The 25777-nt window shown below is 46.8% G+C and overlaps 1 protein-coding gene and 1 long non-coding RNA gene across 2 annotated transcripts; both read right to left on the bottom strand.

Annotated features, from left to right (window-relative positions):
* Positions 1 to 89: 89 nt before the first annotated feature.
* Positions 90 to 14122, bottom strand: OTUB1 (OTU deubiquitinase, ubiquitin aldehyde binding 1). The gene is made up of 7 exons (XM_066582789.1): positions 14004 to 14122; positions 6648 to 6709; positions 6324 to 6422; positions 5731 to 5849; positions 1546 to 1630; positions 1168 to 1362; positions 90 to 533 (listed from the first exon to the last, which is right to left on the bottom strand). Exons 1-7 carry the CDS (start codon positions 14056 to 14058, stop codon positions 336 to 338), a joined length of 813 nt encoding a protein of 270 aa, XP_066438886.1. The 5' UTR covers positions 14059 to 14122; the 3' UTR covers positions 90 to 335.
* Positions 14123 to 22202: 8080 nt separating this feature from the next.
* Positions 22203 to 24922, bottom strand: LOC136582748 (uncharacterized). The gene is made up of 2 exons (XR_010787212.1): positions 24719 to 24922; positions 22203 to 22406 (listed from the first exon to the last, which is right to left on the bottom strand). It is a non-coding gene; the product is annotated as an uncharacterized lncRNA (long non-coding RNA).
* Between the last annotated feature and the right edge of the window lie 855 nt (positions 24923 to 25777).

Genomic DNA, 25777 nt, shown 5'->3' with positions numbered 1-25777 from the left:
ACCCGCTCATTCAGAACCCCGTTCAGGGATTACAAATAAATCTACAATAGAATCTGCACCACAGCCACACGAGAACTATAAGACAAGAGTCTAGTTAGAAGCACTCAGTGAGATTTTATTTACTGTCTCACCACCCCCAGATGTGCCCATGCTGTCCCACCACTACATATATCCATGAGTCTGTAGAGTTCATTTATTTTGCTCCAGTGAAGTAAAACATAACAGGCAGAGGATAATGTACAGATAATGGGGGAACAGATAAAAGCGCAGAGGGAGATGGAGAGAAGAGAATGTGAAATCATGGGGAAGGGGTGTGCATAACAACACGGAGCAGGTCACTTATAGAGAATGTCATAGTGTCCAGGTCGGTAGAGCAGGAACACCTGTGGATCTGAACCCTCAGGAAACACGTGGGTGACTGTGCTGCCCCCCTCACCCCTGTCCATATATTCAACCTGGATAGAAACATTCAAGGCCTGGGAGAGAGCAATGATGTGAATGTGGTCACTTTCCTTACACATGGGCTCAACCTCCTGAGCAGAGACGAAAAACCAACAGGCGTTGATGGAGGGAGGAAAGAATAAAAATACATATATTAATATCGAATATTGCATCGCATAACACAAACAATAAGCCAATGGTATGTGGCGAATGACACATGTTAAATATTGCATGATCGTGGAGCAAGAACAATGCAAGTGGCACAATATACTTTTGCCCACTTACACATGGCACCTAATACTTTTCCACAAAATTTTCCTGAGTGATAAATCCTGTTATTTCTGTCTAGTCCAAGACCCTAGAAATGTGAGACTATGACATTAGAGGAAAGAAACTATACTGATGAAAACCACCATTAGATGTCAACGTGTCAAACCTACAAAACTATCAATAAAATACAAACAAATGTATACAATATATAATCTAATATATGTATCTGCTTGTGAGTCAATCAACCCGAATGTCATAGGAGCTGTTGGTTTTGACTTCCGTTAATTTTTATTGACTCAGACGTTTGAGAGAAGGACAAATGTGTATGTTCTAGATCTAATATATGGCTTCTACCCATAGGCAGCATGATGTGTATAGAAGCCCATTGTAGGGTCTTCAGAATCTGATATATTGCAAGTATTGAACACTGCGTTTTGAATAGTACAATTCTATTACCTGCTGGCAGAATTCCTTGACGCTTCTTCCACCTTCTATAAAGTGCTGGTAGAAGACAGTCTCTCTCTGCAAGTGTCCCGAGGTCAGAAGACGCAGGTAGACGACTACGTAGTCTGAAACAGTCTGCTCATTAAATGCAGCTAGTAGCTCTGACGCTGCAGGACGTTTCTCTACAAGAGCAATTAGATCCATGAACTGTGGATGCAAGAAAACAAGAAGCCCCATAGACTGAGGGTCACCATAGCTAAGTTATGGATCAACAGGCCATCAGAAATATCCTAAAATGGGGAGGGGGGGGGGGGGGGTGTGAGACAAAAAAAAAAACACAAAAACTTCTCAAAAAGGCATCCAATTGGAGAGGCATGGAACAGTGCTTACTGTGTTATGGAAGTCTTCTATAGTAAATTCTGTAAACCCTTGTCTGATTAGCTCTTCCTTACTGCGCAATGCCACCTCCTTAAATCTGGAAGAGAACAACAGTGTGTAAACATGTGTAGGAAAAGGAATAAGGGGGTGTACAAATTTATAAGCTAAACTACTACTTTCCAGTCATGATTGATCAGTTTGATAGCATGCTTGTCATGGCTCCCCTTTATTAACCCCTTGAGTGGCGGGTTTCCTACCACCCTGTCGTGCCCACCAGGGCAGGTTTTTTAAAATGGTCTAATCATTGAATTTCAACTAATTTTGCAGTTGCGTCTCAAGAGCCATAACTTTTTCATTTTTCCATTGACATGGCCATATGAGGGCTTGTTTTTTGTGGGACAAGTTGTGATTTTTTAAACAGGGGGGAGGAAAAAAATAAATGGGGAAAAAAAGAAAAAAAAAGGGGCCATGTCATTAAGGGGTTAAAGGGGTTGTCCCGCGGCAGCAAGTGGGTCTATACACTTCTGTATGGCCATATTAATGCACTTTGTAATATACATTGTGCATTAATTATGAGCCATACAGAAGTTATCAAAAGTTATTCACTTACCTGTTCCGTTGCTGGCGTCCTCGTCTCCATGGTTGCCGTCTAATTTTCGCCGTCTAATGGCCAAATTAGACGCGCTTGCGCAGTCCGGGTCTTCTGCTTTTCTCAATGGGGCTCCGTGTAGCTCCGCCCCGTCACGTGCCGAGTCCAGCCAATCAGGAGGCTGGAATCGGCAATGGACCGCACAGAAGCCCTGCGGTCCACCGAGGGAGAAGATGCCGGCGGCCATCTTCACCGGGTAAGTAAGAAGTCACCGGAGCACGGGGATTCAGGTAAGCGCTGTCCGGTGTTCTTTTTTAACCCCTGCATCGGGGTTGTCTCGCGCCGAACAGGGGGGGGGGGGGGGGTTGAAAAAAAAAAACAAACCCCCGTTTCGGCGCGGGACAACCCCTTTAAATAATGCATTAACTTCCTTCTCTGGGTCATTACGACGCATGGATACCACATGTGATTGTATTTTTGATTTTTTACAAAGTAAAGGGAGACAAGTGTTTTTATAATTTTTTTCCTTTTTTTTAAATTTTTTTTTTGTCCCTTTAGGGGACTTCCACAGGGACCCATCAGGACCCCCTGATCACATTCCGGGGGTCCGATGGTGACAGCCCTTTACATGCTGCAGTCACAGACTGCAGCATGTAAAGGGTTAACAGCAGAGATCGGAGGTTTTCTCTGATCTCTGCTGTAAGAGCTAGTACCTAGCTGTCCTCTGACAGCCAAGCACCAAGCTCTCCCTGCCACAGAGACCATCGGCTTGCTTCTAAAAAGCTGATGGTCTCTATGGCAACCTGTAAACAAAGCAGGAGGTTGCCGGCATATTGGCAATATCTTCTGCTGGTTTTTCAAAGCCCTTGCTCTGCTCTGTGTGGGTCTGTGCAGGCAGAGCACACTGTCACAGCTTGTGGCATTGTGCTCTGCAGCTCCCATAGTAATACATAGCCCGGAAATCTTCCGGGCTATGTCCCTATGAGCAGTGGAGCTCGTCCCGGAAAATTTCCAGGCGTGCCACTCAAGGGGTTAAACCCTTATCTGTATCCAGCACACATGTATGTTGGATATGTGGTGGGTTGGTACTGAGCTGGCTCATGAGCCAAGATCATACCATACACAGATGTCAGTTGTCTGACAGCTGACAACCGGCCGCAACATCCACAATCGGAGTTCACTCCAATCACAGCTGGTAATTTTTAATCACTGTCAATTCTGAGGAAGTATTTTAGTGGCCTGATCTCCACCTAAGAAAAACAAACACACATGAAAATGCATGATCATGAATGAAACCAATGATTTTCAATGGTTTCACTCTTATTTGCGATGTTTTCACTACTGTGATACTGCCCATCGTTTTCAATAGGGCCAGTGGCAGCAAAACAACCCCAATGAAAACAATGGGACAACATCACAATCCCCTGAAGCAGCTGTGACAGCTGCGCCAGGGGATTCCTTCAGCCCCACAGGGATGAGAGGGCGTTCCATCGAGGTGTTTCCACATGTTTTCAATGAGTGCTGGCCCAATTGAAAACAGTGGGAGAACATCGCAATCTCCTGCGGCGGCTGTGACCGCTGTGGCAGCGGATTCCTTCAGCCCCGCAGGCATGTGAAGCTGTCTGCAACCAAGGGTTTCCAGGGTGCCAGTCAGCTGCTACAAAAGCAAGTCAAGTCTTGGTGTGCATTAAAAGAGGAATAGGGGCGAGGTATGAGAACATTATTCTTCCACTCTATAAGGCACTTGTCAGGCCTCACATGGAATACTGTGTACAGTTCTGGTCACTGGTACTCAGGAAGGATGTTGCAGTGCTTAAGGGGTTCAAAGAAGGGTAACAAAATTAATAAAACAGTATGACTTGAAGTACAAGCCCCATCCCAAAAATAAGGCCTAGCTGCTAAAAAAAAAAAAAAAAAAAAAAAAAGAGAGAAAAGTAAGAGTATACATCACCTTAGAAGCAAGGTCCGGTGCCACTGTAGCTTCCTACTGGTCCCGGTTTGAAAACTCCCTGCCTCCTGGAATCACTGGCTGTGGATGGCTGACGCTTATCCAATCAGAGCCAGCGTTTGATGAACGGCTGTGATTGCTTCATCGAGCGCTGCCTGTGATTGGCTGAGAGTCAGACGATCAGAGGCAGCACTTCCAGGAGGTGGGGATTTTTCAATCCCCAGCCAGAAGAGATGAGGAAGAATAGTCCTGTGGACCTGGGGAGAAGATGCAGTGGAGCTGACAGCACTTTTAAGGTGATGTATACTTTATTTTTTCCCTGCAGCTAGGGCTTAAGTTATGGCTCTGACAGTAAGATTTCCTACTGTCAAAGTTGCATCGCACGAAAGTCCCATTTCTGTGCGATGCAACAGAGGAGAAGGTTCCATAGGGAAACATGGGCTACAAAAACCTCCCGAGCCGTGTGTATATGGGGGGACGCGCAAGGTTTTTGTGTCGGGATGTCGCATGCTATAAGACATCTCATGTGTGAATTAACCCAATGGAAAGCATGGGTTAAACAAATATGCGATTATCGCACATGTGAATGGGACTTAAGGGATAGGCCATACCATAGCAGTGCCACAGTACAGGAGCTTTATGTATATTGTACAGGCTGTGAAGTCACTTACAAACCAAACCCTACTGCAGTGTTTACAAGTTCTGTAGGATGCCACAGTTTAATCTTTAATGAGTAGGAAAGCCAATTAAAGTAATACTTAAGGCCTATTTACACCTAACAATTGTTGCTCAAAAGAACAAGAGTGCGGAATAAATCGCTACATCTACATGCGAAGCATCATGCACGTTTCATTCGTTTTCTTCATTTGTCATCCAGTTTCAGCCTGCATAGAAAATGTAAAAAGCTGTTTCACTCACTTCTCCTTTCATCTAAACACTCCCCTCTCCATGTTTTACATAGAATGTGAAGCACTAAGCAAGAAGTGAACAAGTAAGCGGTTCTCAGCAATGATTTGACTGTTTAAATAGTCTGCACAAGCAACTAGTGGGGATGTCACTTGCTCATGCATCTCGTTTAAACGATAACCGTCCCGTGTAAAAAGGGAATTAGGATCCCACACAGACACTTTCTCACATCATAGTAGTAAGGTGCAGGTAGCAGACACTCTGCATACCACCACATACCATTACAGCACAGGTTAATAAGATGTATAATACATACACCTGACACCCTGCGGCAACATTTAACCCCTCTGACTCAGTCCATAGCAAGTGCAGGCTGCAGAACTACCATGGCAGTCAAGGCCTAACAAAGGACCCAAGGTCTAAAGTCATGTGAGCTCAATGGGCTGCTTACCAGTTTAATACTGACAAGCATAATACAATGCAATACAAATGTACTGCAATGTATTCTAAAAGTGATCTAAGAATCATATGTTCAAGTCTTCAGGTTTTATGTGCATCCCAATATTTGAAACGCTATGGCTCTTAGAATGAGATGGGGCAGGGGGCCAAAAAAATGAGCATCACCAACATTTAAGATAAACATGTAGCAACACATTGAAGTAAAAACACAAACATACACAGCAAGTGGTGTGAAAACCTAGATTAGAACAATCATACTTTCCCATGGTGTAAGTATGTGCCCTCACTGCCTTACCTTTCAAGTTCACTTCCTCCATCCAGCAGAGCTTCTAAATAGGAATAGCCAAATGCTCTGTAGAAGCAGTTGCCATCTGGCCTTGTTCGACGTATGTAAGTGTATCTTCTGTGCAAGTCCTGGCAAAATAAATTTACACAATTATACCCAGCAGCGTGACAAACAAAGGGGAATTTTCAATGTCTACTGGAAAAAAAGGTTTCTACACAGACCTCGAAAAGGGTTCTTTACAGTAAGAGCAGTGACATTATGGAACTCTGCTAGAGGATGTGGTGAACACACTAAAAGTTTAAGAGGGGCCTGGACACTTTTCTTGAGCGTTATAATATTACATGTTATAATCACTAATTACTTCAGAAAGGTTGTTGATATGGGACTATTCTGATTGCCAGATTGGAATCAGGAAGGAATCTTTTTGCACTACAATGAGAAAAATGTACTTCTACCTCATGGTTTTTTTTTGCCTTCCTCTGGATCAACATTGACTAAACTAGATGGACATGGGCTTTAAAAAAAATAAATAAATAAATAAAAGCCCTGTTACATTTTCCAGTTATAACAATAATTGTCCAGAAACTGTACTAAGTAAATACCTTAATCTTGTCTTGGTAAATTTGGTCATCAGGCGCATATTCCTGGTAGAGTACTGAGAGGTCCAGTCGGTCAGATAGCAATGGAGTGTGGCCAGCAATCTAAGTTAGAAAGAATTACCATTCAGTGAATATTAATAACCATTGTCCTTAAACAGCCCTCACCAGATGTCAACCCTCAGAGATAAGTAGCAGTCATTCCGTCTAAGTATATCTTTCAACTGGTGTGAAAGCTCCCAACTCAAGTAACTTAAGTGAAAGTATCCAAACATCTCAGCTTGCACATGTTGTGTGAGATTCCCTCAAGCCGTTAAACCTCTTACTAACCTCTTGCTGTATACGGTCCTGCTGGGCAATAATTGCTTCATCGTATGTCAGGCAATTTACACCTGAAAAATAGAAACAAGAGGAATACAGAAACGCTGTCAAGGTTCTATGCCAACATAGCCCATTATACAAGAGAGGGCAATCAGAAAACTGCTACACCAAAGGTCTTAAACACATTATGAAAGAAAAAGGTTATTACTAAGGTTTTCTTATAAACAGCTTATACAAAAACTGAGAAGTACTTGCATTACAGAGAAATAATGGTACATTAAATCATATGGCAAGGCCAAATGGCATAAAAAGAGGATGAGAAGGGTGTAATAGAGTATTGTAAAAAGAAATGACGTTACTGACCATGGATTTGGTCATCGCTCTAATTGAAAAGCATGGCAAGTATATAGTAAACTCCTACCTAGATGAAACTAGGTAAGCAATAACATATGAACTTATATCTCCCTGGAAAACTGAATATGGGCCTTGTAAGTTAAAATACCAAGAAGAAAGGTATTGAAGCGCAAGCCTTTCAACAAATCCTCTCAGGGAGGGGAGAAAATAGACCCCCCATCTCAAACTAATATAAGTGTTAAACAAGTACCAGGTACCTTTTAAAGGGCAAAAAGAAAAAGGAGAGGAAAAAAAATAGTTGGAGAGAAAAGTGACTAGGGAAAAAATAAAGCATAGAAGAGGGGCAAAGAGGGAGAGAGGGGGTGACTGCTGTTCTCTCCTCTACTACATAAATATTTAGGAATAGGGTGTTGTCCACTGCAGACACTGGGATTCATCTTGTCGTCTTATACCAAGCCGTCAGCTAGCCATTTAGGGAAAGCAGAAGAACCCTTAAAATCTATCCATACTGCCCAAATATTGTAGGTGTTGGCGGTTTCCGGACCCAACTCTAGATCTGAGCCCCTAAGATCCTCCATATACCTTATGAAGTTGAGGGCTTCCAGCCATGTGACCCTCGATATCGCTCCCCTTCGTTTCCAGTGTTGGAGAGTTCTGTTTCACTATGGGACCTGCAGAGCACAATGGCATAAGCTGTGGCATTGTCCTCTGCCTGCACAGACCCACAGAGAACAGTGCAGGACTTTAAAAAAAAAAAAAAAGGAGAAGGATATTACAGCTCTGCCGGCAACTTCCTGCATGGTTTTTTTTTTATTATAAATATGACAAAAGGGGGTGATGTAAACTTAATACTTTGTTTGAACAATAAAACTTTATTGATCTTATTTTTACTTTTTTTTTTTAAGCCCCCCCCCCCCCCCCCCTTAGGGACCACAACTAGCGATGGTTTGATCACTCCTGCAGTATGATGCAATGCTGTACAACTACAGTTCTTGCCCGCGGGTGTTAGCTGTAATGACCAGTTGACGCCCACGCTGTATGAAGAGAGGTCTCGCTGTAATCTCTCTTCATACATACCCTGATGCAGCAGGACGTAAATGTACGTCCTGGGGCGGGAAGAGGTTAATCTGCAGGGTGCACAGCATGGAAAAAAAAAATTTAAACGGAAATAAACAGCAAAAACGGAATAAAAAGTGATCAAAATTCTGCACAGATCAACAAATGGTACTAATAAAAAGTACAACGCATACCGCTAAATAAAAACCATTCCACAGCTCCGTTTATGAAAAAAATTAAAATTCTAGGGGTCTCTAGAATGCAGCAATTTAAAAAAAAACAAAAAAACATTTATAAACTTTGAAAAAGTAGTGAAAAAGAAAAACAACTATTACAATTTGGTATTGGTATAATCGTACCAGCCTGTAGAATTACTTTAATATATTATTTATACTGCTCAGAGAATGCAGTGAAAAATAAAAATAAAAAACATGCCAGAATTAGATTGTTCATTTTCCCACTAGAAAAAAAATGGAATAAAGAGCGATCAAAATTTTACATGTTCCTAAAAATTAGATAAATGAAGACTAGAGTTCATCCTGCAAAAAACAAGGCCTTCTAGAGCTCTGGAAATGGGGGAAAAAAAATACGGCTCTTGGAATGTGGCAGCACAAAAGCAAGCCTTTAAGAAAAAAAATGTTTTAAAATGTACAAAAATAGCAAAAAAAAAAAAGTATAAACTTGGTATCGCCGGAATCGTGTTGACTCAGAGAATAACGTCATCACATTTATTCTGCACGCTGAACGCCGTAAAAATGAAATCCAAAAACACAAATGGAAACATTTATTTTCCCCAATCTCCCTACAAATCTTTTTACAAAAGTTATGCAATACATTATATATACCCAAAAATGATGCCATCAAAAAGTACAACTTGTCCCACAAAAAACAAGCCCTCATATGGCCGTGTCAATGGAAAAATGAAAGTTATGGCTCTCAGAACGCGACTGGAAGATTAGTTGAAATTAAATGATTGGCCCATTTAAAAAAAACCTGCCCTGGTGGGTATGACAGGGTGGTAAGACACCGGCCACTGGGCTCTGCAGAGCACAGTTTGGGAACCACTGGTTTAATAGATCGTTTGACACTGCTCGAAAAGCCCATTTGACGGCTACAAGCGCCTTCAGGTTTGAGAAAGCCCCTGTACAGGTTCTTCACATTTCCACTGGAATACGGTTTTACCCAAAAATAAGCCCTAGCACGATTTGAGGATTTTGGGGAGACTTGAAATATAAGCTGTAGTTAGTTGTTAAAAGTTAATAGGAATGCACTAAGTGAAATGGGCCATAAAAACACATTTGCAGCATTTTTACAGCACATTTCACGCAGGTCAGCCGAGTCCTTACCCAGCAGGCTCGGTCCAGGTCCTTCCTGCTGCTCTCTAGAGCCCCGGAGCGATTCCCGAAGTCCTCGGACACCCACACAGGATTATTTCCTGTTATGGGCTTCATAAATCCCACCTCCACAAAGCGATGGCTATGATTGGTTGTTCGAGCGCTGTAAGACCCCATCTTACTTTCAGGGAAATTATGTACTTGGTTCCCGAGATGAGCTTCCCATCCCCAGGAACTGGCATCTGTTGTAAGAATCCTTGGCTTTAGATTCTCTGTATTCACAGTAGGACAGCTTTTCCAATGTCTGTACTGACAATTTTATCTAGATGTAGGCGATCTCGGCTCTGCGTATCCACAATACTTCCCATTGTAGGGTTCTTGAGAACGCAAATGCAAGAGCCTAAAACTGGAGATGTAACGATTCTTTGATATAAACCGCCACTCCGGTATTTCCGGTAGTCCTTGTGGACTGGGGTATATTAAGCATCCTTAAAATCCAATACCGCCATGTAGTACCCGGGGTAAAAGATTCACTGTAGAGGTTATTGTTTCACCTTCAGCTAACACTTCAGCCCCTTGAAACTGATAGTCATCCAGAAGGAGCCATCTGGCTTCTTTACCACAGACAGATGGGAGGACAATCCTTTCCCTTTTTGTGGAGGCTCTACCAAGTATTAAGATTTGCTTTTGTATTAGATCTGAACCCCCGCTACTATAAGCCAGCATTCTAAGCCCTGCGTCCAGCCTCGTCCGAACACATTTTCTTGGGGCTTAGAAAGGAATTCCATTTTATACCTTCTTGTACAGTTTCTCTTAGACACGAGCTTGACGAAACGTTTGCCCAGACGGACAGGAAGAATCTCGGTCTTCCCACCACTTGACTTCCAGGCGTCGTTGCCAATTTAGTTTTTTGACAATCTGGTTATTCCCGAACAAGAGACCTCCTTTCCTCTAGAACATTACCATCCAATATACTTTGCCTCGATTGCCTGATCCTGCCTCGGCCTTCTGAAGGGACGATATGATTTTCTAAACTATAAGACAATTAGCCCCTAGAAAAGCCTTTGAGATTCTAGTTGCTCCAACCATAGAATCAAGGATCTTGCAGTACAAGTGGCTGCAACGTTTGGTTTAAAGGAAGTAGCTGAAGCTTCCCAAGACATAAAAAAAAAGTCCCTTTCCTGTCCAAGGGGCCCTCTTAAGGAGACCCATATTAAATGGAAGAGCGCTACCTACACGAATTGCCCATTACAATGAATGGGAGAAGGTTCGTGTTTTTTTGTGCATGCAAAAAGTACAGTAACAGACATGCAAATACACAGTGGGAATATTATACCCGTGTGAAGATGGCCTTAGGGTCACAGACCCGAACATAACCCCACTTATCTGCCCCAAAAAGGTTGTGGAGCTGGTTCCCAACCTTTCGGTGATCCTCAGATCTTCCATCTTGCAACGACTGGTCGAACCAACAAGCCCAGAAACCAATGTGCCAGCAGCGGATCTTTTAAAAGAGGAGAGCCGCCACATTGAGCGCTTGCGGATGCAACCGCATTCTTCTGGTCTGAACGCTCTTAACAAGACTAGTTCAATGGAAGCTCCCCCCTTCCTTGTGGGGTTACCCGCATGGAGGACCAGAAATGATCTTCCACATTGCTTCCAGAATACCTTCCCTGCCAGAGACTGGAGAGAACACTCCCACCCACCCTCTGATGCAAGCCAGGAGTGTAGAGAGGCGCCTCCAAAGTCGTCGCTGCCTGGCTAATCAAATATATGCAACTTTTTTTCCTTTTTCATGCTTGCAAAATTATTTAAGCGGATGGAGCCATTAACTTGAGCAGAGCAGTGCAGGCAGAGGCTGTGAGGGTACGTTCACATGGCGGGTCTGGGGCCCATTCATTGAGAAGCCATGCCACCGTGTTCAGGTGACTGATGTTTTCACAGCAGATTTGAAATCCACTTTCTAGAAAAAAAATTATGTTGCACATGAAAGCGCTCTGATGCCCGATACACACGGGTATAACTGCGAGTTACACCCAAGGGACTTGGCACAACTCACTTTGGATGGCACAGGGACACCCGTCTAATATATATGGATGACACGTTCTAGATCTTGTCTGTAAAATGGATAGGAATAAGCCACGCCGTGAGTTTTTCCCCATGTGGACCAGGTGTGTGATAAATGCCATATATGCAGCCTCATAACTTATAACCGGGCTTTGGGCCGAATCGGATTCCAACTGGGAGATCCTCACAGCAGGATGCGGCCCTGTGCCGCTGCCGTGACCACCGGCTTACCTGTCCGGCGTCTTCTTTCTGCCCTACGGATGTGCTGGTTGGCACACATGCGCAGTGCAGAGCTGTCAGGCCGGTGAATGACATGGATTCTACGAAGCTCACACTAGAACAGGACATGCTGCGATATCCACCACACGAGCGGAATATTGCAGTTGATTTCCACTCGTGGGCATGGAAATGCATTTTTGAATTCATGTCCTATGGGCTGTATTTGCTGCAGCATACGGAGCTCCTGATCCTGCAGTGCAGACACGCCCGTGTGCATTGGGCCTTACGTCGTCAGTAGCATTATACAACCAGCACACTGCCTGGAAATAAGGCCCCGTGCACCCGGTACTAGGGCTAATTCACATAACCCATTTCAGTTTTGGTCCGTGAAGAACGCAGCGTTCTCGTGGTCTGAAAATTAGAATTCCCTTTTTTGCCCGTATCTTCACAGTGTTCTCATGGGCAAAAATCCATACGTCCAAATTTGCTGGGGGGGGGGGGGGGGGGGCCCTCTTATCCAAAAATTTATTTTTTTTTCTTCTTTTGTACACAGCCCAGTCATACATCTGTAGGGTACATTCAAGCAAGGTGGAAATGCTGCAGACTCCGCAGCACCTCCGCATTAAAAGCCAACACCGCTGCGCTCGCCACGGGGCAGACTTTGCTGGTCTTTTTTAAAGCGTAACTGGCGATTTTACCCCAGAAGTTCGACTGCACTTTCACTACATGTGACCGTACCCCCGAGGACGTATCTGTACTGCAGCATATGCTGGGGGGCACACCGTGAGGGGAGTCCCTGATGGATGCCGATAGAGATATGTGCCACGCGGTATGTACATGTGTATAATATAATGGACGCCTCTATAGAGCAGTGCAGGTCTCAATGCACACGCTGGACTCCGCTATAGGGGCCCGTTCACCTGGTGCTTCCATAATAGTCGTCGACAGATCAGCATAGTGTCACGGCCTAGAATCAGTTCTGTACAGAACACAACATATGGCTACACTGCCCCCGGCTTCCATCAGGGCATCCTGCCAGCACAGACAGATCTGATGTGACCCGAGGGTCACCTACACGAGCGCCACCGGTTCAAGCACCCTCATGTATAGCTATTGCTTATGGCCACCAGAAACCTTGTCCGTTATTCTGATCACTCCGGGAATTGATCGCTGTTGGCGCCATATATAGACTGAAAACGCCCTATAAGGAGGTACGGCTATTAGAGGCTGAAAGACGCTCAAGTAATCACTGAAAACGGCAATTATGGGTGACCGTCCGCCCATGTGCACACGGGACATAGAAGGGCAGGTGAGTGGGAGTCGCTTGGTTTGCAGCTCCCCTAAAAGCTGTCGGCCGTGTAAACAGGCGGGCGCTCAGCTACACACAGCGGCCTGTTCGCTGGGAATGGAGGCGGGCAGGCTGTCCGGCCGCTCCACCTCCATCCGGCGAGCGGGTCACTCCTGTGTAAGAGCGCCCAATGCCCGCTCACACCTGTAAGGGATGGTGTCAATGGGTTCATCTACAGTCACAGATTCAGGAGCGGATGGCAGAGAGAACCGGCGGCTTATCAGGAGACGGGCACGCACAACGGCCTGGAACGGGGCGACCCTAAAAACACCACGGACATTAGAAGTAAAATGTAAGACCCCTCCCAGGTAACGCTGCTCTCCATAGCAGGGTGGGAGCCACAAGTGCAGCTGCAGAACCCAGCTGAGGGGCCCCCAGCACTCTCATTGGCGGGCCCCACCATGCACCAGGCCGGGGGCCCCCAGCACCCTCACCGGCGGGGCACACCATGCACCAGGCCGGGGGGCCCCCAGCACCCTCACCGGCGGGCCCCACCAAGCACCAGGCCGGGGGGCCCCCAGCACCCTCACCGGCGGGCCCCACCAAGCACCAGGCCGGGGGGGCCACAGCACTCTCACTGGCGGGCCCCACCAAGCACCAGGCCGGGGGGGCCACAGAACTCTCACTGGCGGGCCCCACCAAGCACCAGGCCGGGGGGGCCCCCAGCACCCTCACCGGCGGGGCACACCATGCACCAGGCCGGGGGCCCCAGCACCCTCACCGGCGGGCCCCACCATGCACCAGGCCGGGGGGCCCCCAGCACCCTCACCGGCGGGGCACACACCGTTATGGCGTGAGGTCTATGCTCAGCCCTCCACAGCACACCCGCCCGTCCCCCGCTGTGTACACCGTCACCATATGGCTTCCTGTCTCTCCATAACAATGCAGGGAGCCGGCGGCCATCCTGCCGACACCCCCGAGCTGCCCCCGCCCAGCCGGTACCGCTGCGGCTCTCCGCAGTACTATACAAGATTAGTGGCCGGGCATCACCTCTCGTCTCGCCGTCGCACTCGCTCTGCAGACGATCAGATTCTTCGGCCGCCATCTTTCCTCCGGTCCCAGCTTGCTATCACTTCCGGGAGCCCCCAGACCGGAAGTCAGGCCTCATATGGCCAAGCAGGCCGGAAGTGGGGGGTGGAGCGGGAAGTATGAAGCTGCGGTGTGCACGGACCACGGCACTGTTACCATGACAACGGCTCCAAGGGGGCTCTAGTTGTAGGGAAGGGGAGACATATGTTCAGCCATTAGGGGGCGCCTAAACAGAGATTGCTGGGTCAGGAAGAAGAAAAGTTGTCTCCATCCTTAAAGCCTTTCACGATCCTCACATCAGAAAACCTAAATAAACCCTGTCTGTGTGAACGCAGCGGATGGCGGGCAGATTCAACTGTTTGCCATTAATTAAGGCTCTGATATGCAAACCATGCATTTTTTCTCAGTTTAGGCTCATTCCTATGGCGTACGCGTAAAATACCACCGTCAGCCGGTCACCGCAGCCATGTCTGTGCTAGCACACTGCGCCAAACCGCGTATCTCACGCGCTGTCATGCGCGGTACAATTCTTAAAATGTATTTTTTTAGTTCCCCACACTGCCCCATAGCAGCATCACGTATGTAACACCGCCCATACACAGCGTACGGCACAGCGTTGTATACACAACCCCTAGAGAACAACAGGGCTGTACGTGCGTAACACACGGTGAAATACAGCGCGCTGACATCTTTCTCACGCAATGTATATACACTAAAGTGAACAGATCAATGAAGACCAATGCACTTTCACTGACGCCATCTACCACAGGCGTTGTGTCGGGAACACGCAGTGACATCACTCGTGGGGACGAGCCCTACGTTAAGTTGTAAAACAAGGTTTTTTGTTTTTGTTTTTTCCCCCCAAAAGCGCCACATTTCTGGGTAGGGCAGTTATAATGGCATTTTCCTATGGAGAGAAAAAACTGACCAGAAAAATTTATAAATCATAGACCCATTTTTTATATAAGCCTGAAAAAAGGGGCCCATTTTCCCAAGGGTGCTCTCACATTTAACCCTTTCCAATCCACTGTCTGACGTCTGAAGACATTCTGATTGAAGCCTGTATAGCTCTGATGTCGGAAGACGTCCGGCCGGGTATTCTTACTGTATATTACTGGCCGCTCTGTCGGGGGGGGGGTGGGGGGGGGGGGGGTGGCCTCTCCAGCATGTCCCATACCGCAGTACTGGCTCTAGCCAGCAGATGGTGCCATTGTATAATGGCAGAAAGAGAGCCCCCTAGGAAACCCTGAATCCAAAATTGGATTGCAAAGGGTTAACAATCGGAATGAGCGGTTGGCTTCACATGACGTCCGATTACACAGTTTACCCATGGCAGCTGGTTCAGGCCACCGTTTGTCTGTTAGGGACTCTAGAAAAGCCTGCGAACAACTGAAGGATCACCTTTTACATTGAGGCGAACGATGATTTACAGGCCTGAATAAAACAAACGATAAATTATCATTCAATCACCGGCTGTTTACACTGAACCATTATAATCTTTCTTGAACACAGTTCAACATTTGGCCAATAGCTCAGTGTAATAGGGCCCTAAGGGCTCTTTCAGATGAGTGTATATCGGTCGTGTTTTCACAACCGGACAATATATGCTACCCAACTGATGCATTAGTTTCCAACGCATCAGTTCAGATGGGCGTATTCCTGATGCGTAAAAACAGCCAGCCAGCAAAGATAGTGCGTATGGTGCACATTCCGGACGGCCAGAAAAGATGGTCCTAGAACTCTCTTCGACTGGAATAACATACATGGTAACATAGTACGTAAGGCCGAATGAAGACAATGTCCATCTAGTCCCGCCTGTTTATCCTCCTATGTTGTTGATCCAGAGGAAGGCAAAAAAACCCAAGAGGCAGGAGCCAATTAGCCCTTTTGGGGGAAAATTTCCTTCCCGATTTCCTAATGGCAATCAGACTAATCCCTGGATCAACCTCTAATAGTTCCTACCTGCCCGTATACCCGGATTAAGGCCTCATGTCCACGGGGAAAATCAGGCCCGCTATGGATTCTCCATGGAGAATCCGCAGCGGGTCCCTCCTGCCCCGCGGACATGAGGGCTGAAAATAAGAATAAACTTACCTGCAGCGGACCGGGCAGGCCTTCTCTTCTTCACGTCCGGATCTTCTTCCTTCGGCCGGCGGATGTACTCGGCACGCCGGCAGCGTGCCGCACGCATGCGCCGGGCTGAAAAAAAGAAGATCCGGCCGGGAAGAAGAGAAGACCTGCCCGGTCCGCTGCCGGTAAGTTATTCTTATTTTAGGTCTCCCGCGGATCCAGACGGCTTCCATAGGCTTCAATAGAAGCCTGCGGGAGCCGTCCCCGCGGGAGACCCGCACGAAAATGGAGCATGTCACGTTTTTTTTCATGCTCCATTTTTTTAAAATTCACTTTTATTGACCATCCGCAGGTATTTATCTACCCGCGGGTGGTCAATGCATCCCTATGGGATGCGGATCCGCATGCAGGTGATCCGCTGCGGATTTAAAATCATATTTTGCCCGTGGACATGAGGCTTAACAGTTAACCTAAGATTTATATCCTGTAATATCCTTCACCTCTAGAAAGACATCTAGTCCGCTTTTAAACTCCTCTATGGATTTTGCCATCACCTCATCCTCAGGCAGAGAGTTCCACAGTCTCACTGCTCTTACAGTAAAGAACCCTTTTCTGTGTTGGCGATGAAACCTGCTTTCTTCTAGACGTAGCGGATGCCCTTTTGTTACCGTCACAGTCCTGGGTATAAACAGATCATGGGAGAGATCCTTGTATTGTCCCCTCATGTTACTATGTTAGTGTGCTAAAGTCCTGCCCCCTCCCCCTTGCCATCAGCTCCCATAGGCTGGAGCAGAGAGGGACTAGCTACGGCAAGAAGCAGAGAGAGGGTGGGAGCTTAGTAGAACTAAACTCTTACCCCGTGGCCGACGGTATCCCAGGGCGGTGGTGTATATGTGCTGCAGCCTCGGCTTTTTGAATGGGCGCTAAAACGGGAGTTGCAGCTGTGACACGACTGGCTGAAAATTGACGTGCCTCTGTGAATGAAGCCTAAGACGTGGTTTCAGCCACCAGTTTTAGCACCTCTATCCACAAGAGTCAAATCTACATTATATATGATTTGGCCACATGCAGATTTGCCCCATTGAATAGGGGGTAAATCCAGATGGGGTCCACATCCATATCCACAGCAGAATTCTGAGGTTCAGCCGCAGATTTTTGATGTGGATTAGGTGTCAGTTTCGCACCGTAATTTCTGCCCCACCTGAGTAGCTGTGTGGATATGGCCTTAGACTATGTTCACACGAAGCGAAAAATTGAGAATTTTCATGCAGATCTCCATCAAAATCAGCAAGAGTTAGTGCTCATGTCCACGATACCACGCTCACCAGCGTGCCTTTTCACGAAGATGCAAGTTTATCTGGCAAAAATGCCCTCCATCACTTCTGTGAAGTGACGGTCCTTCAGTACGGCGTTCAGGGCGTTAAAGGATTGTCCACAGGTTTCCCATTGCCCGCCGTGCGATGTGTTTTACGTTCCCATTGAAACCAGGGAACACAAAATTATGGACTGTGCCGCTCATGTGTATGACTCCATAAGAATGGGGTTCATATCCGCCTGAGATATGGGCATCTAGCAATGTCAAAATCTCCCAAGTTTCTCAGCCGTGTGAAGCTGGCCTAAAAGGACATGCTGCAGCTTTAAAGTGCAGACCACACAAGAACTCGGCCTGGATCTTTATCACCCTATGTGGATATTTGTTAAAGGGAACCTGTCACTTCCCCACAGCACTATGGACTAAGTTATGGTGCTGGTAGGGGACCGTGACAGGGAGCCGGGTGATGCATTGTCTTCTTTATACTCGCCGGCTCCTTGGATCCAGCAGGGTCCTCTGACGTTTCAGGCATCGTATGAAGACCTGACTCTTCTTTCGTGCTCTCCTATACAAGTCTAGGGCAGGGAGCGCACGCATGGGACTCTGAAAAGAGTCAGCTTTTCATGCCACACACCAACTTTAGACCTCATTCGCATAGGCGGAATCCGGAGCAGGCATTCCGCTCCGTATTCAGCAGCTATAACCCTCTATAATATGTATTAAAAAGGTTTTTGCTCACCCACTGCCTAGGTGTCTCCTCCTTTGGAAAGATTATACATCGGCTTGGGATCTCTTTCAGACTGCTTTAACCGCTCCGTCCAGTTGCAGCATACACGTAAGTAGATGTAGAAAAAAGATGTCTTTACAAGCCTTTATTGAATGAAGTCCTACATAAAAACAGTCAGACGTCTACACAGGACGCGTTTCCACTCCATAAGGAGTTTTGATCACGACTCCTTACGGAGTGGAAGCGCGTCCTGTGTAGACGTCTGACTGTTTTTATGTAGGACTTCATTCAATAAAGGCTTGTGAACACTCTCTGTGAAGACAGCATTTTTCTGCATCTACATAACCCTCCATAGCATGCTGTGGTAAAATGAATTTTCATGCACACAAGCAGAAATGAATTACAGTTTCCACTTGCAAATGAAAAAAAATTTTTTGTAACATGCTCCATTTTACTGTGGTCCATGTGGGATTTACCCTATGTGGAATCCGTTTCTGCCCATGGACATCAGGCCTTAGAATGGAATGAGCTGGATCCAGGGAGTGGGTAAGTATTTAAATAAATTAAGCACCCAGCCTCCTGTCCCATTGCCTAATAAGCACCTTTGTTTATGTCGCTGTGCAGATGTGACAGACTCCCTTTAACATGTCACCCGCATTGTTTGCACTGTGAAGGCTGCTGTGGATTGTCTCTGTGGAAAATCTGCAGCATTGATGCTACATGTGAAAATAGCCTCACAGATGCCTTCTGCAGAGAAACAAGAATGGCATCCATGGACTGGGATTCAGCCAGTAACTCCAGTTTGCTACAAATCTGTCATCTTGCCTACCAAGTCTTTCCCTGTGCTTTTATGGTGAATACACTATAACATGGCATCCGGTGGAAAGGGTGCATTGTATATCCCACGGCCCGATTAACACCACGGGGAATGCAATTCAATAAAGCCCGGGGACAGGCAGCCTTAGAAAGATGTAATGTATGCAAGGCATCAGGTTAAAACTACTCCATAGGATGACACTGGCCCAGTATTTTCCAATTACTGCATAGCCACAGAATACAGCAACACAAATACAAATGAGACCTAGCTGTTATTTCCACTTTGGAAAGGTCCTTGACATCATGTCATACACTTCTGGCGCTAGCATAACGGAGTTTGCTATAACACGTAGGCACCTTGTATGAGCTGCTAGGTTACAGTTGGCTCCCCCCAAGGCTGCTGTGTAAATGCCTATTAGGGAACATCCCTATGTGGGAGATTACAGATGATTCTAAAACTTATCGCTTAAGCCTGAATGGGGCTTGCACAACTACGAGCTTGTATATGTACTAGTCCCCAAAACTACTGACTTGTGATGAATGCAACAGATTTTCAGTATCTGAGAATAAGTCATAGGGGGGGGGGGCCACTATTACCACTGGGGTATGTTTACAGGTGGCAGAAATGGGCAGGGCTGTTTCAAAATAGACCGGGTGCAGATTTTGACCGCTTTTTGGATGGGGAAATGCTGCAGCATTTGCGACAAAACTTTCAGCTGAGGACATTCTGCAGTATTTCCGCATCCAAAAAGCAGTCAAAATCTGCACACTGTCTATTTTGAAGCGGCCCTATCCTTTTTAGAGTGAAGAGGGTTAAATCATATGTTGCGATAAGCCCCGCCCCATGACATGTTGGCACTTTACGTTAAATAAGTGGGTTTTGGGTTGAGGTTTGGGCACTTGGTCTCTAAAAGGGTTGCCATCACTGACCTAATGTATTAACCCTTTCCAATCCAATTTGTATCCTGGTTTTCCTAGGGGGCTTACTCTTTTTCTGCCATTATACAACAGCGCTACATGCTGGCTAAAGCCAGTACTGCATGAGGTGACACATTGGATAGCCTCCGACAGCAGAAAGGCTAGCAATATACAGTAAGAGAACCCCGATGGATGTCTTCCAACATTGCAGCTGTACAGCCTTAAATCATAATGTCTTCAGAGGTCAGACAGTGGATTGGAAAGGGTTAAAAGGTGTGTTCCTCTTAGTAAATTAGACAGGTCTTACTCCAGTGCACATTAAGGCATTATCCAAGTTGTAGCTTCTAGGTAAACTGGTCATACTCACGATGTCTGTGTCCCATGCTGAAGCTTGGTCCTCCACTCCTGTACTTGTTAATAGTCAGCAGTACCACCATTTACACCAGTTGCTGCAACCAATAGGAGCACAGCCTGAAAGTGGCAGCTCAAAAATGGCTTACCAAGAAGCTACAACTCTGCCAACACCTTTAAAAAAAAAGCTAACTTTTCTCTTCCTTTAACCCTTTGCAAACAAATTTTAGATTCAGGGTTTCCTAGGGGGCTCGCTTTCTGCCATTATACAATGGTGCCATCTACTGGCTAGAGTCAGTACTGCAGTATGGGACATGCTGGAGAGGCCCCTTGACAGAGCAACCAGTAGTACACAGTAAGAATACCCTGCCGGACGTCTGACATCGGAGCTGTATAGCTTTCAGTCAGAATGTCTTCAGACGTCAGACAGTGGATTGGAAAGGGTTAAATGCATGCATCTTGTACTGAATTTTTTCCCCCCAAGTCAGGTTTAATTAGAAATTCTGTACTACATCTTCTGCAGCTGCTACACATCACTGTAAACAGACACTGCAGTCTGTCTCAGTAGGAGATCAGTGAGGTTGGACTGCCTGCTCAGTTTTCAGCCTTCTCCCATCTTGCACTTTATCATCCAATTAATGACCACAAAAACTCTGTAGTGGTGATAAATTAGCTGATAAGACCCTTCAGGAGAAGCGAGAGCAGCGGGAACCCAAGCAGTCAGTCTAGAACACTGACCGATCTGCTACTGAGGCTTGGACTGCAGTGTATCTATGCACAGTAGCCCAGTAAAAAATAAAATATACAGCAGGCAGATAACGTCACATTTAGTATTTGCTGTATAAGAGCTAGCTAGTCCCTTCAGGAGTCAATACGTTAGAGAGGGCTCAAACCTGCAACTCCTTTATTCCATTAAGCCAGATTAACCAACAATGTGGGAACAGTGTTAGTGCATACAGCAGTCATTACAGGGGCATGAGAGATCCATAATGTAAAATCAAGGCCTCATGTCCATGGAGAAAATCAGGCCCGCTACGGATTCTTCATGTAGAATCCGCAGCGGGTCCCTCCTGCCTCGCGGACGAGGCCTAAAAATCAGAATAAACTCACCTGCTCTGGACGATGTGGATCTTCCTTCCTTCACGGCTTTATCTTCTTTCTTTGGCCCGACGGATGTGCTCGGCGCGCCGGCAGCGTGCATGCGCCGGGCCGAAAAAAGAAGATCCGGCTGCGAAGAAGGGAAGAACTGCATCGTTCAGAGCAGGCGAGTTTAATTCTGGTACGGGTCTCCCTTGGATCCGGACGGCTTCCATAGGCTCCAATAGAAGCCCACGGGAGACCCGCACGAAAATGGAGCATGTCCATTTTTTTCCCCCCGCACGCGGATCCACGCCTGACGGGCAAGAAAATGACATCCGCGGGTATTTAACTACCTGCGGGTGTCCAATGCATCCCTATGGGGTGCGGATCCGCGTGTGGGAAAAACGCTGCGGATTTAAAGCCCGTGGACATGAGGCCCAAGTTTTCACTCCGATTTGTAAGGCCCGATGTCCACAGGTAAATTTGATTTGCAAATTCCGCAAATCAAGTCACCTATAGATGCATGGGCGTCTGCAAATGACTTGAAACATGCGGATTTGATTTGCGGACTTTTAGTCCAGAAAACAAAATTACGCACGCTTTCTTTTTGTACAAATCTGTGGAACACAGTTTTTTGGTTTTTTTAAAAAAAAAACAAAAAAACAGTACTGCGCATGTCCGACAGCGAGCCGTGAACACTATGCGCAGTACAGCAAAGCCAGAAGTGGAAGGATCCGCGTGGACGCTACTGCTGGGGAGATGCAGAGCTCACTGGCTGCAGGCAGTGCTGGATTCCCTGTGGCCATGAGGCCTACGTGAACAAAGCGTGAACTGAACCATGAATATACCGTTTGCCTCATTCTCTAGTAAACAAACAATCACTGGGAACTGTAAACATGTTTTATTGTAACAGACCATGAATGTGCGTTTAGAAGCAGCATATTGCTACAATGGTGGAAGTGGAATGCAGTAATGTGGAATGGAGTGTCCAGAATCAATCTCTCTTCTTATACTCCTCCAGGTTTGCGAGGATATAGCCCGATGGACCCAGGAAGATGGCCATAAATGCCGTCAAGCCAATAATCGTATCCTGTAGAAAGAAAAACAAAAGATATTTAACCCATCTATCCTGATGAGGCCACGACACCACATGCCACGCTACATCATAACCCAACAGTGAATGCAGTACTGTTCATACAAGGTAGGTTTATAGCAGTTGTGTGGGGTAACCCGCAGGACATGGACTTTCCTACCCAGCATACCCATCTATCAGGGAAACAGGGTCTGTCTGCCAATACAAAGTGGTCACACTTGCCGTCAGGGTTGGCAGTACTTGGCTCTTTCTGAACGTCTGTAGATGCCAATCACTGCTATGCAACAAGTGGCACCCACGTTTTAAAGCTGCTTCGCTACCTGTATTCTGCTGCAGCCATCTCTCCCCATAGAGAGGCTGCCGCAGAATCGGTTGATACAATGGACATGCTGCAGATTTGAATTCCGTGCGGCATGTCATTTTCAGCGTGGCTTGGCCGCAGTGTGTGGATGAGATTTTTGCAAATCTCATCCACTTTGCTGGTTAGACTCGGGCTTAAGATTGCTGGCAGAATTTCCATGCGGAAGGCATGAAGTAGGAAAGTAGGTATGAAGTAGGAAAAATACATGGCAGCCCTGAGTTGCCATGACAACCGATCTCAGTCTTTTTTTTTTTAAGAGGGGGGGGGTGCATTCAGGGCTCTCAAACTCCAGTTAGGGCATTTACTTAAGTGCCACTGCTTGGAGAGGTAGCATTAGGATAAAGAGATGAGTCCCTACTTAAGCCCTTTGCTCCTCTGCCCACCAGTAATGATTCCCTATATTGATGGGACCTTCCAGACCAGGAGAAACAATGATGGCTGCACCAGCTTCTGACTACTTGATAGGCACTGGGCATTAGTATGCATCGTTAGTCAGGCTGCTCTCATGCAGTCCACTTTTTACAGTGTTTGTTCAGATGGCTCTAGTGCCTCAACCAAGCTGAAACTGTGCAGAACTTCATACAGGTGGTGGAGGAACATTTGGTAAAAACTTCAGCAAAATGGAAGGTGGTCGAGCAGGGCCCATTAGGCCACTTGTCATGGAGTGACCCTAAGGCTGGGTTCACATGGGATGGAATTGGCGTAGGATTTCCGTGTGGACTTTCAAAATGAAAATTCCGCATGTATTAATAAACCTGAGACTAAGCAGCCGAGTGGACAAGATTTGCAAAGTTCTCGTTCACACGCTGTCAACAAGCCACACGGAAATGGCTACTTAATAGCTTATTAGCGTGCAAAAGAGGCCTTTAGCTGAATGCAGTTAATAACCCTAGGGCTCTTATCTCCATTCAGCTCCTATGTTCTCTGACGGGAAACAATACTAGCAGCACTAACCATGGAGAACTCAGCGTGCGGTCCTGATAAGACTGCAGGATGATTTTTAGGCTGGCTTGAAATGAACGATCAGCTAGCAGTGCACGATGGCCGCGCGTTTAGACACATCAATTATCGCTCAAGATGGCTTTTGAGTGATCGCTACGTGTAAGTGGGCCTTAAAAGGCACAGCCACCACACTATTAGTTTAATTGGTCACTCACTTTCAACCAACATGAAAATCATTGGATTGCCAACTTTTTGTTAAAGGGGTTATCTAGTGAACTACTATTGATAACCTATAGGGACCCCAACCAATCAGCTGAGCAGATGCATGTTGTCAGCGTCACAATGGAACAGAGGTCGGAGCAGAAGTCTTCCTGCCAATCAGCCGTTTGAAGATGAGCAACATCATGTTCATTCATCATGTAGCCCGTGTGCAGCTCAATCCCATTGAGAGGAATGAATTCGACCTACCACACCAGGCACAACCACTAAGATATGACTGGGGAGGTGCCTGGTATGCAGTGAAGAGCCAAGAGCACTTGCTGGAGCGGTGCTGCCCCCTTCAGGCAGCTGACCAACAGGGGTGCTAGACAGACTCAGTGAGGTTCTGATGACTTATGTCTGTGTTGGGAACCTTCTTTCGGAGGTTCGGTCATAGATCCGGCACAGAATGCCAGAAGGAAGAGTCCTGCATGAAGGACCTCACCTTTCAGGATGCCGGACAGCTGAATGGAGACCAATCTAGTCAGTGAGGTCTGTTCGGCACCGGCCGGTTCAGCCATAGGTCGGATCACCTGGGGAGTCACCTCTCCTGCTCCCATAACAGCAGGGCACTGGAGCCCCCGAGGCGGGTGTGAACAGAGCTCGAGACTAGGGAAGTAATATCTCAGCTCGAGAGGCTGTCTGAGTTCTGCAAGGAGCATCTTAGCCCCCCGTGTTTCTACCTGCGGTGGTCTGTAAACAAGGCCGCCCACTCCCCCCAGACCCCATCAGAGAGCAGACGTCTCACCCTGGCGTTCATCTCTGTACGCGTCCCGTTAGATGACATTCCCCTGCGGCAGACGACACGCGTTACCCGGGGCAGCCGGAAGAGCCGAGTCACGGCGGAGGACATGCTGCTCTCTGCTACACAACGTGCGAACACCCACGACAAGGTCGGCAGAACGTAAAGGGCTTTTCCGGCAATTTTATGTAACCATGCCGTCACGTGACCGGAAAGGGAAACCGACCGCTAGAGGGAAAGTGTCCGCCATTTTGTCGGAGCTCAGTGCTGAGCGTTCTCTGCCTGAGACTGCGCTGTCGTGTAGGACGGAGCAGCTCCTTATCGCCGTGCTGCAATAGAAATACCAGCTAGATTGCTATAGTTTATTTATTCAGTGTCTAAGGTTTTGGTGTTTTCTTATTTGGCCAGAGCTCCATAATGGTAAACTGTCACCCTTGTACCAATGTGGTCACAACGCCTTAAAGAGGTTGTGAAAGGGTGAACCTTATCTCCCATCCACAGGGCAGGGGGCAACTATGTGGCTCCGCCTTCTGGGACCCCCACCATCATGAGGATGGGGGGTTTGTGTCCCCCAGTGTGAATAGAGCAGCGGTGAAGTGTGCGCGCTGCTGCTCCATTCATTTCAATGGAACTGCTTGAGATATCTGAGCGGATGAACTCGGCGATCTGCGGCATTCCCAGTGAAATGCTTCAGTACCGTCTACTGCAGGACCCCCGTTCACATGATTGGGGGGTCCTCAGTGGTCAGACCTTCACCAGTCCCGTGGATAGAGGATAAGTTTGATTTTTGGCATAATCACTTTAAAAGGGGTTGTGTGACAATTATATATATATATATATCTTTTTAAAGGCTGGGCAGGTGATAGAATAAAAAAAACACAATATACTCGCCTGTCTTCAGCCCCCTACGGGACCCTGCTGAACCGCTCCCACTGCCCCATCCTTTACCCTGACCTCGGACAGCCGCCAGAAGTCAGGTAACCGCTGTGGCCAATCAGAGGCCACATGTCACCATCAGAACTGAGTGCTCACATCCTGGGCACCATGGTGCCCAGGAATTCACTG

Source organism: Eleutherodactylus coqui, chromosome 11, assembly GCF_035609145.1.
Source record: "Eleutherodactylus coqui strain aEleCoq1 chromosome 11, aEleCoq1.hap1, whole genome shotgun sequence".
Lineage (NCBI taxonomy): Eukaryota > Metazoa > Chordata > Amphibia > Anura > Eleutherodactylidae > Eleutherodactylus > Eleutherodactylus coqui.
This window is presented reverse-complemented; position numbering and strand designations above follow the sequence as displayed.